We start from the raw sequence: 15,132 nt of genomic DNA, 5'->3' as shown, positions 1-15,132 counted from the left end.
TTCTGCCGCACATTCAAAGCAAGACCATCTGGATCCTCACAGACAATACCACGATGATGTTTTATATCAATCGTCAGGGAGGGGCCTGGTCACAATTGCTTTGTGCAGAGGCCATAAAACTATGGAACTGGTGTATTGGGCACAAAATCATCCTCACAGCATCATACCTGCCATGAGCAACACACTTGCAGACTCTCTAAGTCACCATTTCTCCCTGGACCATGAATGGGAGCTCCACGATGAAGTGACCCAACACCTCTTTCAGATGTGGGGCCATCCAGCTGTAGATCTCATTGCAGCACCAGAAAACTCCAAGTGCAGCCAGTGTTGTTTAAGAGCAGACAAAGACTGCAGATCTCTAGGGGATACCTTTCCTCTCTCCTGGAATACTCACCTTTTGTATGCCTTTACATCCATTCTTCTGATCACCAGAGTCCTCAAGAAAATCCAGACAGGCAGAGCATGAATTATTTTCATTGCTCCAGAGTGCCCCAAACAGATTTGGTTTCCTTTTCTCTCTCACCTATCTCGTCATTCTCCTTACCTGCTTCCCAGCTATCCAGACTTGCTCTCTCACCACAGCATGGAGACTTTTCTTAGCAGCATGCATTGGGGCTGCACATGCATGATCTGAATGCACGTCATTCCCACCACTAGGGATTGCACACACAGCCCCGCTCTTTCCTCAGTTACTTAATTAATGCCCTAACTATGTCTATTGCACTGAGTAGAGGGGAGGTGGACAGGAGACGGAGCATCCATGGGGACTCACATCTCAAAGGAACATCGTTACTACACAAAGTGAGTAGCTTCTCTTTCTTCTTCTAGTGCTGTCCCTGTGGGTGCTCCACAGTAGGTGACTGTAGAGCAGTACCCCCTAACTGTATGGTGGATTTTGGTTTGGTGCATCTACTGTAGACAGTAGTGCTTTAGCTACTGCCAAGTCTTTGTCTGCATGAGACTGTCTTACATAGTGTATCATAAAGGTGTGGTTAGAGGACCACATGGCTGCATGATATATGTCCTGTAATGACACTTCCTTTAGGAAGGTTGTTAATGTTGCTACGAATCTCATAGAATGTGCTCTTGGAAATGCCAGCAGTGGTTTACTTTGAATAGAATAGCATTGCATAATGCATGCAGATATAAGTCTCAGTATAGATTGGGATGACAGGGGCAATCCCTCTGACCTTTCTGTGATAGATAAGAATGGCATTTGTGATTTTCTGAAAGAGTGTGTCCTGTCTATTTAGAAGGAAATTGTTTTTCTAACATCCAAAGTGTGCAGTTTGACCTCCGCATGAGAAACACGAGGCTTAGGGTAGAAGTTAGGGAGGATTATAGGTTCATTGATGTGGAATTGAGAGTGTACTTTCAGTAGCAAGGAAGGATGGGGACATAATACAACTCTGTGTTTGTGGAAGGTTGTGTATAGTGGGTAGTCGGTTAAAGAAGCTATCTCACTCACCCTGATGGTGCGAATGATGTGCATTAGGATCATGCGTGTGCAGCCCCGCTGCGTGCTGCTAAGAAAAGTCTCCATGCTGTGGTGCTGAGTAAACCCAACACCTACCGTTGAGCAGCAATGGGGACACACATCTTGAAGAAACATTGTTACTGCATGAAGTGAGTGACTTCTCTTTTCAGGGCCACCAAAGAAAATGTACTTCTATCACAAAGTCATAATTATTTGTTATTATAGAGTATGTTTTAGTTATATTTTATAATAGTTTTCACAACTTTTCCAAATATAATACAATAATTTAAATTGAGAATTTAATACTTAATATGAATTTTATTATTTTATTATTTTATTAATAGTTCATAAAATTTGAGAAAAGACAAATAGCAGTGAGGGAAGAAAGAGACAGAAAGCACTGGTAATAAAAGCAGACCAGGGAGAAAAGCCAAATCAGAAAAGCCAAAACATCTCAAAGAAAGAAGAGATAGATAGTTTTGCAGTGAACATGCAAAGCCAAGTGTCAGGACGCCTGCATTCTATGGCTAGCTCTGGACTCTCTCTGCTGTCAGTTTCATCATCTCTAAAAATGAGTATAACCTATCACACAGGAAAGTCATGAGTTACCAACATGAATGAATGACTGAATGGGCTTTGAGATTTGTGGCTGGAAAGAACAACACGAAGAGTTAATTTAAAGAAGTGGTATCTGAGAGAAATGGCACTGTACAGACTCGGAAAAGGGTATTAGGTCTGAGAGAAACTGATCACCAGCTCACCAGTGGAATGCCTCTGATGTTATGTCATTAAGGGTGCACTTAAGTTGGAGCATTTCCATTGTAGAGGCGTTGCTTTGTCAATCATTGTGACCAGATTTGAATGATGCTTTGCCTGATTTTATGTATTTCCCCCTCACCTTTGTATAGGGTGGTTAAAACACAGTGAAACCATTCCCCTGCCCTAAGAGCAACCTCTCTCCCCATATGGAGGTTACAAATTCCCTTTTCCCCCACCCCCTTTCAGTGGGCCATAGAAGATATCACAAGCCAACATTAAATTTCCTGCATAGAGGAAGCAGGGAGAGAGGAAAGGGGTGCTGGGTGGGACTGGGTAGCCCGCAGGAGGGGAAGGGGTAATGGGGAGAGAGAGACCAGGGCAGCATCTCACAGCTTCTGTGGCTATTACCAAAAGTCTGGAAAGGAGGTTCCCTTTATTTTCCACCAAAGGAGAAACATTGCACTCCTCTCCACCTCTTAGAGCCCCTCCTCCAGTTTACACTGCACTCCCTCCTCCATTTCTTTGCACTTCATAAGCTGTGTCTACACGTGCACGCTACTTCGAAGTAGCGGCACTAACTTCGAAATAGCGCCCGTCGCGGCTACACGCGTCGGGCGCTATTTCGAAGTTAACTTCGACGTTAGGCGGTGAGACGTCGAAGTCGCTAACCTCATGAGGGGATCGGAATAGCGCCCTACTTCGACGTTCAACGTTGAAGTAGGGACCGTGTAGACGATCCGCGTCCCGCAACTTCGAAATTGCCGGGTCCTCCATGGCGGCCATCAGCTGGGGGGTTGAGAGACGCTCTCTCTCCAGCCCCTGCGGGGCTCTATGGTCACCGTGGGCAGCAGCCCTTAGCCCAGGGCTTCTGGCTGCTGCCGCGGCAGCTGGGGATCTATGCTGCAGGCACAGGGTCTGCAACCAGTTGTCGGCTCTGTGTATCTTGTGTTGTTTAGTGCAACTGTGTCTGGGAGGGGCCCTTTAAGGGAGCGGCTTGCTGTTGAGTCCGCCCTGTGACCCTGTCTGCAGCTGTGCCTAGCACCCTTATTTCGATGTGTGCTACTTTGGCGTGTAGACGTACCCTCTCAGCGCCTATTTCGATGTGGTGCTGCGCAACGTCGAAGTTGAACATCGACGTTACCAGCCCTGGAGGACGTGTAGACGTTATTCATCGAAATAGCCTATTTCGATGTTGCTACATCGAAATAAGCTATTTCGATGTTGGCTTCATGTGTAGACGTAGCCATAGAATCATAGAATTCTAGGGCTGGAAGAGACCTCACAAGATCATCTAATCCAGCCCCATGCCTAAAGCAGGATCAACCCCAACTAAATCATTCCAGCCGTGACTATGTCAAGCTGGGACTTAAAAATCTCTAGGGATGGAGATTCCACCAGTACTCTCAGCAACGCAATCCAGTGCTTCACCACCCTCTTGGTGAAGTAGTTTTTCCTAATATCCAACCTACACCTCTCCCTCTGTAACTTCAGACCATTGCTCCTTGTTCTATCATCTTTCACCACTGGGAACAGTCTCTCTCTACCCTCCTTAGAGCCCCCTTTCAGGAAGTTGAAAGCTGCTATCAATTTGCCCCTCACTCTTCTCTTCTGCAAACTAAATAAGCCCATGTCCCTCAGCCTCTCCTCATAGGTCATGTGTTCCAGCCCCCTAATCATTTTTGTTGCCCTCTGCTGAATCTGCTTCAATGCATCCGTATCCTTTCTATACTGAGGGACCCACAACTGGACAGAATACTCCAGATGTGGCCCCACCAGTGCTGAGTAGAGGGGAATAATAACTTCTCTAGATCTGCTGGAAATGCTTCTCCTAATGCACCCCAGTATGCCATTAGCCTTCTTGGCTACAAGGGCTCACTGTTGACTCATATCTAGCCTCTCATCCACTGTAATCCCCATGTCCTTTTCTGTTACACTGCTACTTAGTCAGTCAGTCCCCAGCCTGTAACAATGCTTGGGGCTGTTCTGTCCCACGTTCAGGACTCTGCACTTCTCCTTGTTGAACCTCATCAAATTTCTTTTGGCTGAATCCTCAAATTGGCTACGTCACTCTGGGCTCTATCCCTATCCTCCAATGTATGTATCTGTCCCCCTAGCTTAGTGTCATCTGCAAATTTGCTGAGGGTACAATCCATCCCCTCATCCAGGCCGTTAATAAAGATGTTGAACCATACTGGCTCTAGAATCAATCCTTGGGGCACTCCACTTGAAACCGACTGCCAACCAGACATTGAGCCATTAACCACTACCTGTTGGGCCCATCCATCAAGCCAGTTTTGTGCTTATCTTACAGTCCATTTATCCAATCCATATTTCCTTAACTTATGGGCAAGAATGTTGTGGGAAATGGTATCAAAAGCTTTGCTAAAGTCAAGGTATATCACATCCATTGACTTCCCCATGTCCACAGAGCCATCATAGAAGCTAATCAGGTTGGTCAGGCATGATGACTTGCTCTTTGTGAATCCATGTTGACTACGCTTGATCACTTCCCCTCTTCCAAGTGCTCCAAAATGGATTCCTTGAGGAACCCCTCCATGATTTTCTGGGGACTAAGGTAAGGCTGACTGGTCTATAGTTCCCAGGATTGTTCTTCTTTTCTCTTTTAAAGAGGGGCACTACATTTACCTTTTTCCAGTCATTTGGGATCTCTCCTGATCTCCACGAGTTTTCAAAGATAATGGCCAAAGGCTCTGCAGTGACTTGTGCCAATTCCCTTCGTACCCTTGGATGCATTAAATCTTGACCCATGGATTTGTGTACAATTAGCTTTTCTAAGTACCTCTTTACCTGCTCGCCACCAAGGGCTGCCCACTTCCTTCCCACACTGCATTGCCTAGTGCTGTAGTTTGGGAACTGATCTTGCCTGTGAAGACTGAGGCAAAAATAGCAGTGAGTAGTTCAGCTTTTCCTGCATCGTCTTTCACTAGGTTTACCTCCCCCATCCAGTAATAATGTTCCTTTTCAGACATTCTGGAGTTTACACTGCAATCCCCCATTGCACTGTGTTCTCCACTGCTGTCAGACTCTTTGGGGCTTGTATTCTCCCCACTGCAGTGCAGCCCCCATTGTACTACCCTCTGGCCCCTGGGGGCCTGCACTGCTCCCCATTACAGTGTAGTTTTCATTGCACTGCCACCCATTGTAGTGCAGCCCCCCCTTGCACTGCTTCCTTAGGCCCCTTGAGGCTAGCATTGCCCCCACTCCATGCTCTACCCCCTAGGTTTCTTGAGGCTTGAACTGCATCCCACCTTGGCTCACATGGGTTTCACCGTCCCTCTACTTAGAGCAGTCACACACCCTTCTCTGGCATGCATGAGCAGCAGGGGGCAGGACAAACACCAATCCTGGCTCCTTGGGCTGTCTGTATCTGGTTCATGCGTATTAAAACCCCTTTAGCTTTACATATGAAAGTACATGTGGGTAGCAAGCTGGGCAGCAGTAATCATGAGATGATCAAATTCAGGATCCTGAAGAAAGGAAGAAAGGAGAGCAGCAAAATACAGACCCTGGTCCTCAGGAAAGTAGTCTTTCACTCCCCCAGGGAACTGATGGGCAGGGTGCCCTTGGATGTTAGCTTGAGGGGGGAAGGACTCCAGAAGAGTTGTCTGTGTTTCAAAGAAACCTTATAAAAGGCACAGGAACTCACGCTCCTAATGTGCAGTAAAAAAAAAAAGTAACTATGGTAGGTGACCAGCCTGGTGTAACAGAGAAATCTTTTATGAGTTTAAACACAAAAAGGAAATTTACAAGGAGTGGAAACTTGGACAGAGGACCAGGGAAGAGTATAAATATATTGCTTGAGCATGCAGGCATGTAATCAGGAAGGCCAAAGCGCAGCTGGAGTTGCAGCTAGCAGGGAATGTGAAAGGGAATAAGAAAGGGTTCTACTGGCATGTTAGCAATAAAAAGTTGGCCAGGGAAGGTTTTGGACACTTCCTGAATGAGGGAGGTAATCTAGTCAGAGATGATGTGGAAAAGGCTGAAGTACGCAATGATTTTTTGCCTTTGTCCTCAAGACAAGGTCAGCTACTAGAGTGCTGCACGAGGCAGCACAGTATGGGAAGTGGGTGGGCAGCCCTCAGTGGGGAAAGAACAGGCTAAGAACTATGTAGAAAAGCTGGACATACACAAATCCTTAGGGGGTGGATCAAATGCATCCAAGGGTGCTAACAATTGAGGGGGGACATGATAGCAGTTTTCAGGTATCTAAAAGGGTGTCATAAGGCAGAGGGAGGGAACTTGTTCTTCCTTGCCTCTGAGGATAGAACAAGAGGCAATGGACTTAAATTGCAGCAGGGGAGGTTCGGGTTGGACATTAGGAAAAAGTTCCTAACTGTTAGGGTGATCAAACACTGGAGTGAACTGCCAAGGGAGGTGGTAGAATCTCCATCACTGGAGATATTTAAGAAGAGGTTAGATAGATGGCTTTCAGGGATGGTCTAGAAAGTGCTTGGTCCTGCCATGAGGGCAGGGGGCTGGACTCGAGGTTCCTTCCAGTCCTACTCTTCTATGATTCTATGATTCTATGAATGTTAGCTGATGTGATTGCAGAGTCATTGGCCATCATCTTTGAAAATTTGTGACACTCAAGGGAGGTCCTGGATGATTGGAAAAAAGCAATTGTAGTGCCTGTTCTTAATAAAGGGAAGAAGGAGAATCTGGGGAACTGTAGAATGGTTAGCCTCACCTCAATTCCCAGGAAAATCAAAGAGGGGATCCTTATGGAATCCATTTTGAAAGACTTGGAGAGTAAAGTGATCAGGAATGATCAACATAGCTTCACCATGGACAAGTCATGCCTGACCAACCTGATTGCTTTCTATACTGAGGTAACTGATTCTGTGGGTATGGGGGAAATGGTGCATGTAATATACTTTGACTTTAGCAAAGCTTTTGATATGGTCTCCCGTGGTATGTTTTCCAGCAAGTATGGATTGGCTAAATGGACTCTAAGGTGGCTAGAAAGCTGGCTAGTAGTGATCCATGGCTTGATGTTTAGATGGCAACCGGTATCAAGTGGTCTACTCCCAGGGTCTACTCTGGGGCTGGTTTTTTTCAACATCTTTTTTAATGACCTAGATGAGGGAAAAGGATTGCACCCTCAGCAGATTTGCAGATGACACTAAACTAGGGTTAGAGGTTGATATGCTGTAAATTAGGGATAGGGTCCAGAAAGACCTAGACAAATTGGATGATTAGGCCAAAAGAATCATATGAGATTCAATAAGGACAAGTGCAGACTCCTGCACTTATGACAGAGGAATCCCAAACACTGCTACAGGCTGGGTTCCAAAGAGAACAGGGACTGTTCTCAGTAGTGACGGATAACAGAACAAGGAGCAATGGTCTCAAGTTGCAGTGGGGGAGGTGTAGGTTGGATATTAGGAAAAAACTATTTCACCAGGAGACCATTGAAGCTCTGGAAAGGGTTACCTATGTAGGTGGTAGAATCTCCTTTTCTAGAGGTCTTTAAGTCCCAGCTTGACAAAGCTCTGCTGAGATGATGTAGTTAGGATTGCTCCTGCTTTCAATAAGGGGTTTGACTTGATGTCCTCCCAAGGTCTCTTCCATCCCTATGATTCTGTGATTTCCTTTTCTACATACTTTGCAAATTGTGCAATAAATGTGACATGGGTTGCACAGGAAGCAGCCTCTTTCACTACTCAACCATATTTCATTTTGTGCACTTCATGAGACAAGAGTAATGAGAAAACATATAATATGACCATGTAACTAATGACTTTGTGATGTATCATAATGCTAAGCCCAAGGAGGCCAAATTAAGAAACACCCTGAACAAAAGCTACTCCTTTGCCACTTTTCAAGTCCCTGCCCATCAGCATGAGAGCACTAGATCTTTTCAAAGAAAATTTCACAAGAATTTTTAATACAGGCAAAACGTGTTTTTCCTTAGCCTTTTTCTTGGGAATAGCCGAACCATTTTAGTTAAAATTAAAAAAAAGCTAGAGACCCCTTGCATACAAACTCTTAGTGTTTGTCAAAATTATAAGCAACTGAAGGCATAGTTTAACATGGGAGCTGTGTCTACACGTGCACAGAACATCGAAATAAGCAGCCCTTCTTCAAAAGAGTGGGAGGAGTGTCCACATGCGTAATGCCGTCTTTCGAAAGGAAATCAAAAAAAGGGGGCACAAACGTCCAAATCCGAACTCCGATCCCAGATCAGGAAGATCAGCCCCTTTTGAAATATTAAATTGAAAGAGTACACGTGTAGACACTCCACAGTCTGCTTTTTCGAAATGGTGCCGCTCCACCCGGCAGCAGCAGGGCTCTATGGTCCCTGTGTCCAGCTGCCTTAGAGCTGCACACACGCAGAAAACCCATGGCAGGAAGCTGAGAGTGTCCTAGGAGCAGCCTCTGCATGTGCTCCAGCCCCACGCTCCAGCACCGCAGCATGGCCAGCAGCCAGCCCCCCCGCGAGCCCCACAGACCCCCTCCAGGCCCCCGCCGGGCTCCCAGGGCTCCCTGTGGGAGAAAAAAAAGGGCCCCCCTCCTGGATGGAGTGGGAGCTGCGGGGCCTCCTTGGCCTGTGGAAGGAGAAGGAGTTCCTGCATGAGATGGGGGTCAAGCAGCACAATGCCTCTGCCTTAGGCTGCCTGGCTCAGGGCCTTCTGATCAGGGGCCACCCAGAGCGTACTGCGGAGCTGGTATGCTCCAAGGTCAAGGAGCTGTGGCAGGCCTGTGCCTGGGCCAGGGACCAGGACAACCACTCCAGGGCTGCTCCAGCCATATGCCCCTTCTTTTGGGATCTTCAGGGCATCCTGGGGCCCCAGGACAGCTCCCCATCCCCATTGTTCTTGGACATCTTGGCCGAGGAGCTGCAGCTGGAGAAGGAGGAGTGGCCTGGACTGGGGACCCAGGAGGGAGAGGGGACCACTGAGTGGTCGAGTGAGGAGGGGAACTTCACCATTGTCCTCTCCTCCCGCTCCTTCAGCCGGGTGACCAGGAGCCAGACATCCCCGGAGGTCGCCGAGGGACCCTCCGGTACATACAGGGTAGGGGCGACGCAATGGCTGGTCACCCACACACAGGACCGGTGGTCCCGGGTCGCACACAGGCCACCCCGCACGTGGGATGTGGCACCCTGCGGTGGCCCACCAGCAATGCCCAGCACCCGCCTTCAGTGGACAGCGCTGCAAGCCTCACGGGGTGGCGGCCGATCAGTGCTGGACAGCACCTGGGGCCTGCACACCACGGGCCAGGAAGGGCCACCTGCATGAGAGACCCCTGGATGCACCCCGCAGGCTGGGAGGTGGTCGGTGCTCCTGGGCGGGGGTCAGTGTCCTTTGTGGGGGTTGGGGCCCCATGGGGTGGGCTCAGGTGGGTGGGCCACAGCCGGGTCCCTTCCATCCGGGGCACATTACTGACATGATGTCCTCTTCTCCACACAGCTGCATCATCTGTGGGCCAGGAGAGCCCTGTGCCATCTCTTGGCCCTGAGAGACCCCCTGCAGTCCTCGGAGGCGCCCGTATGCCACCCCAAGTGGCGTGCTGTTGGGGTCATGGCTAGAGGGCCCCCCGCCAGGCCGAGGAGGACCCAGCCAGGCCAAGGTGGCCAAATAGTACCTGCAGCTTGCCCAGGCTGAGATGGAGAGGCGGAGGGCAGCCTGGAAGAGGCTGCTGACCACCCTGGAGGGCATTGGCCACACCCTCTGGGACCATGCAGCCAACGTTGCCTGCTTCCTGGCCCCCACAGCAGCTCCCCCAGCTGAGCCCGCCCCCTTGACCCCACTGAGCCCAACTCTCCCGCGCTACGGAGCCTGCACCCTCTGCCCCCACCAGGCCCAGTCACCAGCATTACCTGCTGGTGCTCCCCGCACCCTCTCCACCCCACGGGGGAACCTGTACCCATGCAGGCAAGGGCTCCAGGGGCTGACGGGGCTCGTGGCCCACCACCCCTGCCCCGGAATGAGCTGCCTGCCCCCTTCCAAGTTAGATTCTCCCTGTCCCCCTCCACGTTAGGTTCCCACCCGCTGTACATAGTTAACAAGAATAGTGGAGATAAATGTTTATTTTAATGTTCACCACTCCTTTCTGTGCTCCTCAGAGGGATGGTGGATGTGTGGGTCCGGTGCTGGTGTGGAGGGGTGGGGATGGTGGGTGGCAGATGTACGTGGGATGTGGGTGTGCATGCGGATCAGAGGTGGCCGTTTGCAAAAGCCTGCCTGAGGGCCTCCCTGTTGTGGTGGTTGTCCTGGTGGGCCTGGTGGATGGGTGCAGTGCCCAGCTGCTCATAGTTGGCACTGGCCGGAGGGGCCCCCCAGGGACATAGGCATCCCCCTTTCCTTCTACAGCATTGTGGAGGACGCAACATGCACCCTCCACCTGGGGCACGTTGAGGACCCTGAATTCCAGCCGAGTGTGGAGGCACCTCCACCGCCCCATTAGGCACCCGAAGGCCTGCTCCATGACATTGCGGGAATGGTTGAAGTGCTGATTGAATGCCTCTCAGGTGGGGTCGAGGTGTCCCGTGTATGGCCTCAAGAGCCACGGCTGCAGGGGGCACGCTGCATCTGTCAGCATGCAGACTGGCATGGTGACGTCCTCCACCACCAGGATCTCCTGCTGGGGAACAAAGGTGCTGGCCTCCATGTGCTGGCAGAGGCCGGAGTTCCGGAAGACCCAGGCATTGTGGGTGCGGACGGCCCAGCCCACATAGATGTCGGTGAACCAGCCCCTTGCATCCACCAGGGCCTGGAGCACCACCGAATGGTAGCCCTTCCTGTTGACGTACTGGCTGGCGCTGTGTGGCAGGGCGCAGATGGGGATATGCGTGCCATCCAAAAGCGCTGATGCAGTTCAGAAAGCCCAGGTCCTGGAAGCTGGCGACGGTGTTGTCCACGTCCCCCAGGCCGATGACCCTATGAAGCAGCATTGCATTGATGGCTCTGATGACCTGAGGGGGCGGGGAGGGGGACACATGCTTTAGTGCAGGTGGCAGGCCATCTCCCCCCCACCTCAAGCCCATTCTGTCCCTCTCCCATCCAGCCCCCACACCGTCCAGCCCCCTGCCCCCTCCCATCCAGCCCCTGCCCCATCCAGCTCCCTGCCCCCCTCCTATCTGGCCCCTTACAGTGGTGGGTTCCCCTCACCCCAGCCCCACCCACCCAGCCGTGGAGGATGTGTGACCCAGCCCCACCTTACCTCCATAAGTACACCCTAGACGGTGGCCTTGCCCATCCCAAACTGTTGTCCCACAGAGCAGTAAGAGTCCGGGATGGCAAGCTTCCAGATGGCAGTCGCAACCCATTTCTCCAGAGTGAGGGCTGGCCGCATGCAGGTATCCTGGTGCCAAAATGTGGGGGTGAGCCAGTGGCAGATCTCCTCGAAGGTCTGCCTCCACAGGCGGAAGTTCCACAGCCACCTTTCCTCACCCCACTCCCCCAGCACCAGGCGCTCCCACCAGTTGGTGCTGCTGGGGTGGGTCCAGAGGTGTCAGGACACCCGGGGAGGTTCCCAGCAGTGCCCCGGGTGGGGGAGCCCCAGACCACCAGGGGGACCGCCCAGCCACCCGATGAGATTGGGTGCAGCTGCGGCGATGGTGCACAGCACTGCCAGCAGGGTGTCCATAATGAGGGTGTCCTCCTGCAGGAGCTGTTGCTGTGCCTCCGTTGTGGGCACAGGTGGGCTCTGCTGGTCTGGGAAAGGCTGGGCAGCACTCGGCTCTTCCGGAGGGGAGGGTGGAGGGAGGTGCCCTTTAAAGGGGGCAGCTGGCTGTGGCCCTGGAAGGGCTTGTTGGCCATGGGACCCCCATCTGCGGTGTTTCCTGCCTCCCTTCTTTTGAAAGAGGGCTTGGAGCCGTGTGGACGCTCTCTTTCAAAAGACCTGTGGCTGCACTTCGAAAGAGCGGATCGAAATGCCGATCTGATAATGGCTGCAGGTGCTCCTTTTCGACAGCCGCTATTTCAACCACTGAATTTCGATTTTCACCCTTTCAGAAGGGTGCTTATGTGCAGACCCAGCTGGGAAGTGTTGGGTACCCTTCACAATAGTCATGGTAACCTGTTTGTTTGTGTGTGTGCTCCTTCTTTTGAGATGTTTTTGTAAGTTTTATGTCCTTTTGGAGTTTTGTATTTCTAAATCTTTCTATATACATTTATATTTTTAAAAAAATTTGTAAGCCACCCTTAATATTTTAAATGGGGGGGAGTAAAAATATTTTAAATAAATAATAAAATAGAGAAATAAAATAGAGAAATAACAGGGGCTTTATTGTTATGTGATTTTGTTACATAAAAGTAATGACCAGGAAGAGTTCTTTGAAAAATGTTTGACTCAAACAGGAATATGCTATTTTAAAGTAAATCTCTTGAATGCCTTTGGAGCAATGGAAGTTTGACACATATATTTATGACATGCAGTGGTAGAGATTAAGACCACAATCCTGCAGAGTGCATGATTGACTTTGAACACATCTGTTATCTCTTTCAGGACAATGCAATGTGACAACCCATATGCTTAAAGTTAACACATACACAGCATTTTGCAGTATTAGGAGTTACATTAATAGTGCAGTAGTTTTTAGCATAATAGCAATGTCATTTATTTGATGATATAGGTAACTAAAACTTTAACTTGCATTCATAGCCGAGTTACAGACTTGCTATCAAGACAGAGAAGATGATTGAGAACCTTGTGAAAAATCTGAGTAGTGAAAATGTAGAGCTTCAGATGCATTGTGCCAGTGCTATCTTTAAGGTAAATTTGTAATTTTTATGATCAGATTCTTAAATGCTAGTGTTTGTTTTCATGCCATACACACAATAACAATATCCTATATAAATGATATAGTAAAGTTTTACATGAAGAAAATAGATGTGATTCTATGGTTTAAATTATCTGGTTTTTTTCCTATTGTACAGCTAAAGAAGTGTCTCTGTAATGTAACAATTTAAATATAATTATTTTATTCCTAAAAAGTAAGAAACATATATGTATTATGCTTTGTACCAGTGTTCTTAAGCTACGTTCCACAGAACACCAGTGTTCTTTCAACAACTCGCAGGCGTGCCATGAGCGTCTGATACTTTTTGATATCATACACTCATGTTATATATTTTCTGTTATTAAAACCAGATGCAATGCTACTTCTTCATTGCTATGATACCTGACTAAATTACTTAATTTTGTTTTTTGCTGTATGTGTTGCTGTTTGTTTGTTTGTTTTAGTCTGACAAAAATTTTTGAAGAAAATTTTCATAGGTGGCTGCATAAAAAGTACTGCTTTTTGGTATTCTCTAGTCTCAAAAAGTTTAAGAAACACTGCTTTGCACATGTTTTTAATATATCCCTAAAATATCTTCATTTTTATTCTCTGTGATATCGCCTACTGTTCTCGAACATTTGAGATTATTTTTGTGACCTGTTTGCATTCAAAATTGGCACCGTGTAAAATAGTTGGATTATCTAACAGATGTCTGTTATTTTGTCATGTTAGCTGTGGCCACACTTGGCCAAAACTTTGAAATGGCCATGCAAATGGCCATTTCGAAGATTACTAATGAGGCGCTGAATTGAATATTCAGCGCCTCATTAGCATTAGGACACTTCCAGCCGCAGCACTTTGAAAGCGTTGCTTTCGAAAGCACGTGGCTCGACATGGCTGCACGGGAGTCCTTTTTTAAAGGAACCTGCTCCTTTCAAAATCCCCTTATTCCTCTCAGCAGAGGGGAATAAGGGGATTTCGAAAGGAGCGGGGTCCTTCCGAAAAGGATCCCTGTGTAGCTGCGCTGAACCATGCGCTGTTGAAAGAAGCGCTTTCAAAGTGCCGCGGCCAGAAGTGTCCTAATGCTAATGAGGTGCTGAAAATTCAATTCAGCACCTCATTAGTAATCTTTGAAATGGCCATTTGCATGGCCATTTCATAGTTTTGGCCAAGTGTGGCCACAGCCATTACGTAAATGGTGATTCTGCAGAAAACTAAGACCCAGATTCTGTAACTGATTCTATATGTGTTGACCTCTGTGCCCCTACTGAGCCCCCTAATACCAGTCTGGCTCTGTGTGAGTACTGGGGTCAGCCTGCTTAGAGCCAGTTGTAATTTTGAGGGCTAAATAACCATATCTTAGTAATATCTGTTTTACATGCTTTATAAATATCAGGTGCAAAAACAACAGGCAGTGTTTGCATCAAGAATTTGAGACTCATAACTGGTGGACTTCAGTAAGAATGGTAAAAATAGTAAGGAATCTGGTGGCACTTTAAGGACTAACAATTCAAGCTTTCTTGAATTGCCGCTCACTTTGTCAGATGCGTAAAGTGAAAGAAAAAAACCAGATGGTAGGGGTGAAGAAATGGGAGTGTAACAGTAGTAGTAGTAGTAGGCGTCCTTCAGTCTGCATAGACTATGGATCGCGCCCTTTAAAGTTTCAATTGAGGACTTCATTTACAGCGTCTGCTGTGACTATAAAGACCCACATGAGAGTTACAGTCCTTGCTGCATCTCTTGCAGATGTAGTGGGTGTCTGGCAAGTCCTTATTGTGCTTTCTGTGTGCTCGCTTCTCCTCTGCTAGCTGTCTGATCTTCAACTCGCCCTTCTGAAGGCCCTTGTGTAACCCCTGCCTCCATCTGCTGTGGTTGTCTGCTAGATCTTCCCAGTTGTCCAGCTCGATGTCTACCTCTCTGAGGTCTCTCTTGCAGACATCTTTATAACGCAACTGGGGGTGTCCGGGAGGTCTTTTGCCAGAGGCTAGCTCACCATACAGGATGTCTTTTGGAATCCTTCCATTGTTCATCCTGTGGACGTAGCCAAGCCAGCGGAGTCGACGCTGCCTGAGGAGGGTGTGCATGGTTGGGATTCCAGCTTGCTCGAGGACGGCAGTGTTGGTCACTCTGTCCTTCCATGATATTCCAA

General features: G+C 48.6%; 1 protein-coding gene across 1 annotated transcript in view; it reads left to right on the top strand.

The window, feature by feature from the left end:
* ODAD2 (outer dynein arm docking complex subunit 2) overlaps window positions 1-15,132 on the top strand; it is a 189,473-nt gene that overhangs the window by 73,456 nt on the left and 100,885 nt on the right. The window contains exon 14 of the mRNA XM_074986287.1: window positions 12,866-12,976. Within this exon, the coding sequence (XP_074842388.1) occupies window positions 12,866-12,976 (111 nt within the window). The remainder of the gene's footprint in view (window positions 1-12,865; window positions 12,977-15,132) is intronic.

The sequence above is a fragment of the Carettochelys insculpta genome, chromosome 2 (assembly GCF_033958435.1).
Source record: "Carettochelys insculpta isolate YL-2023 chromosome 2, ASM3395843v1, whole genome shotgun sequence".
Lineage (NCBI taxonomy): Eukaryota > Metazoa > Chordata > Testudines > Carettochelyidae > Carettochelys > Carettochelys insculpta.
The sequence above is the reverse complement of the archived record's forward strand: the minus strand, read 5'-3'. Positions and strand labels throughout refer to the sequence as shown.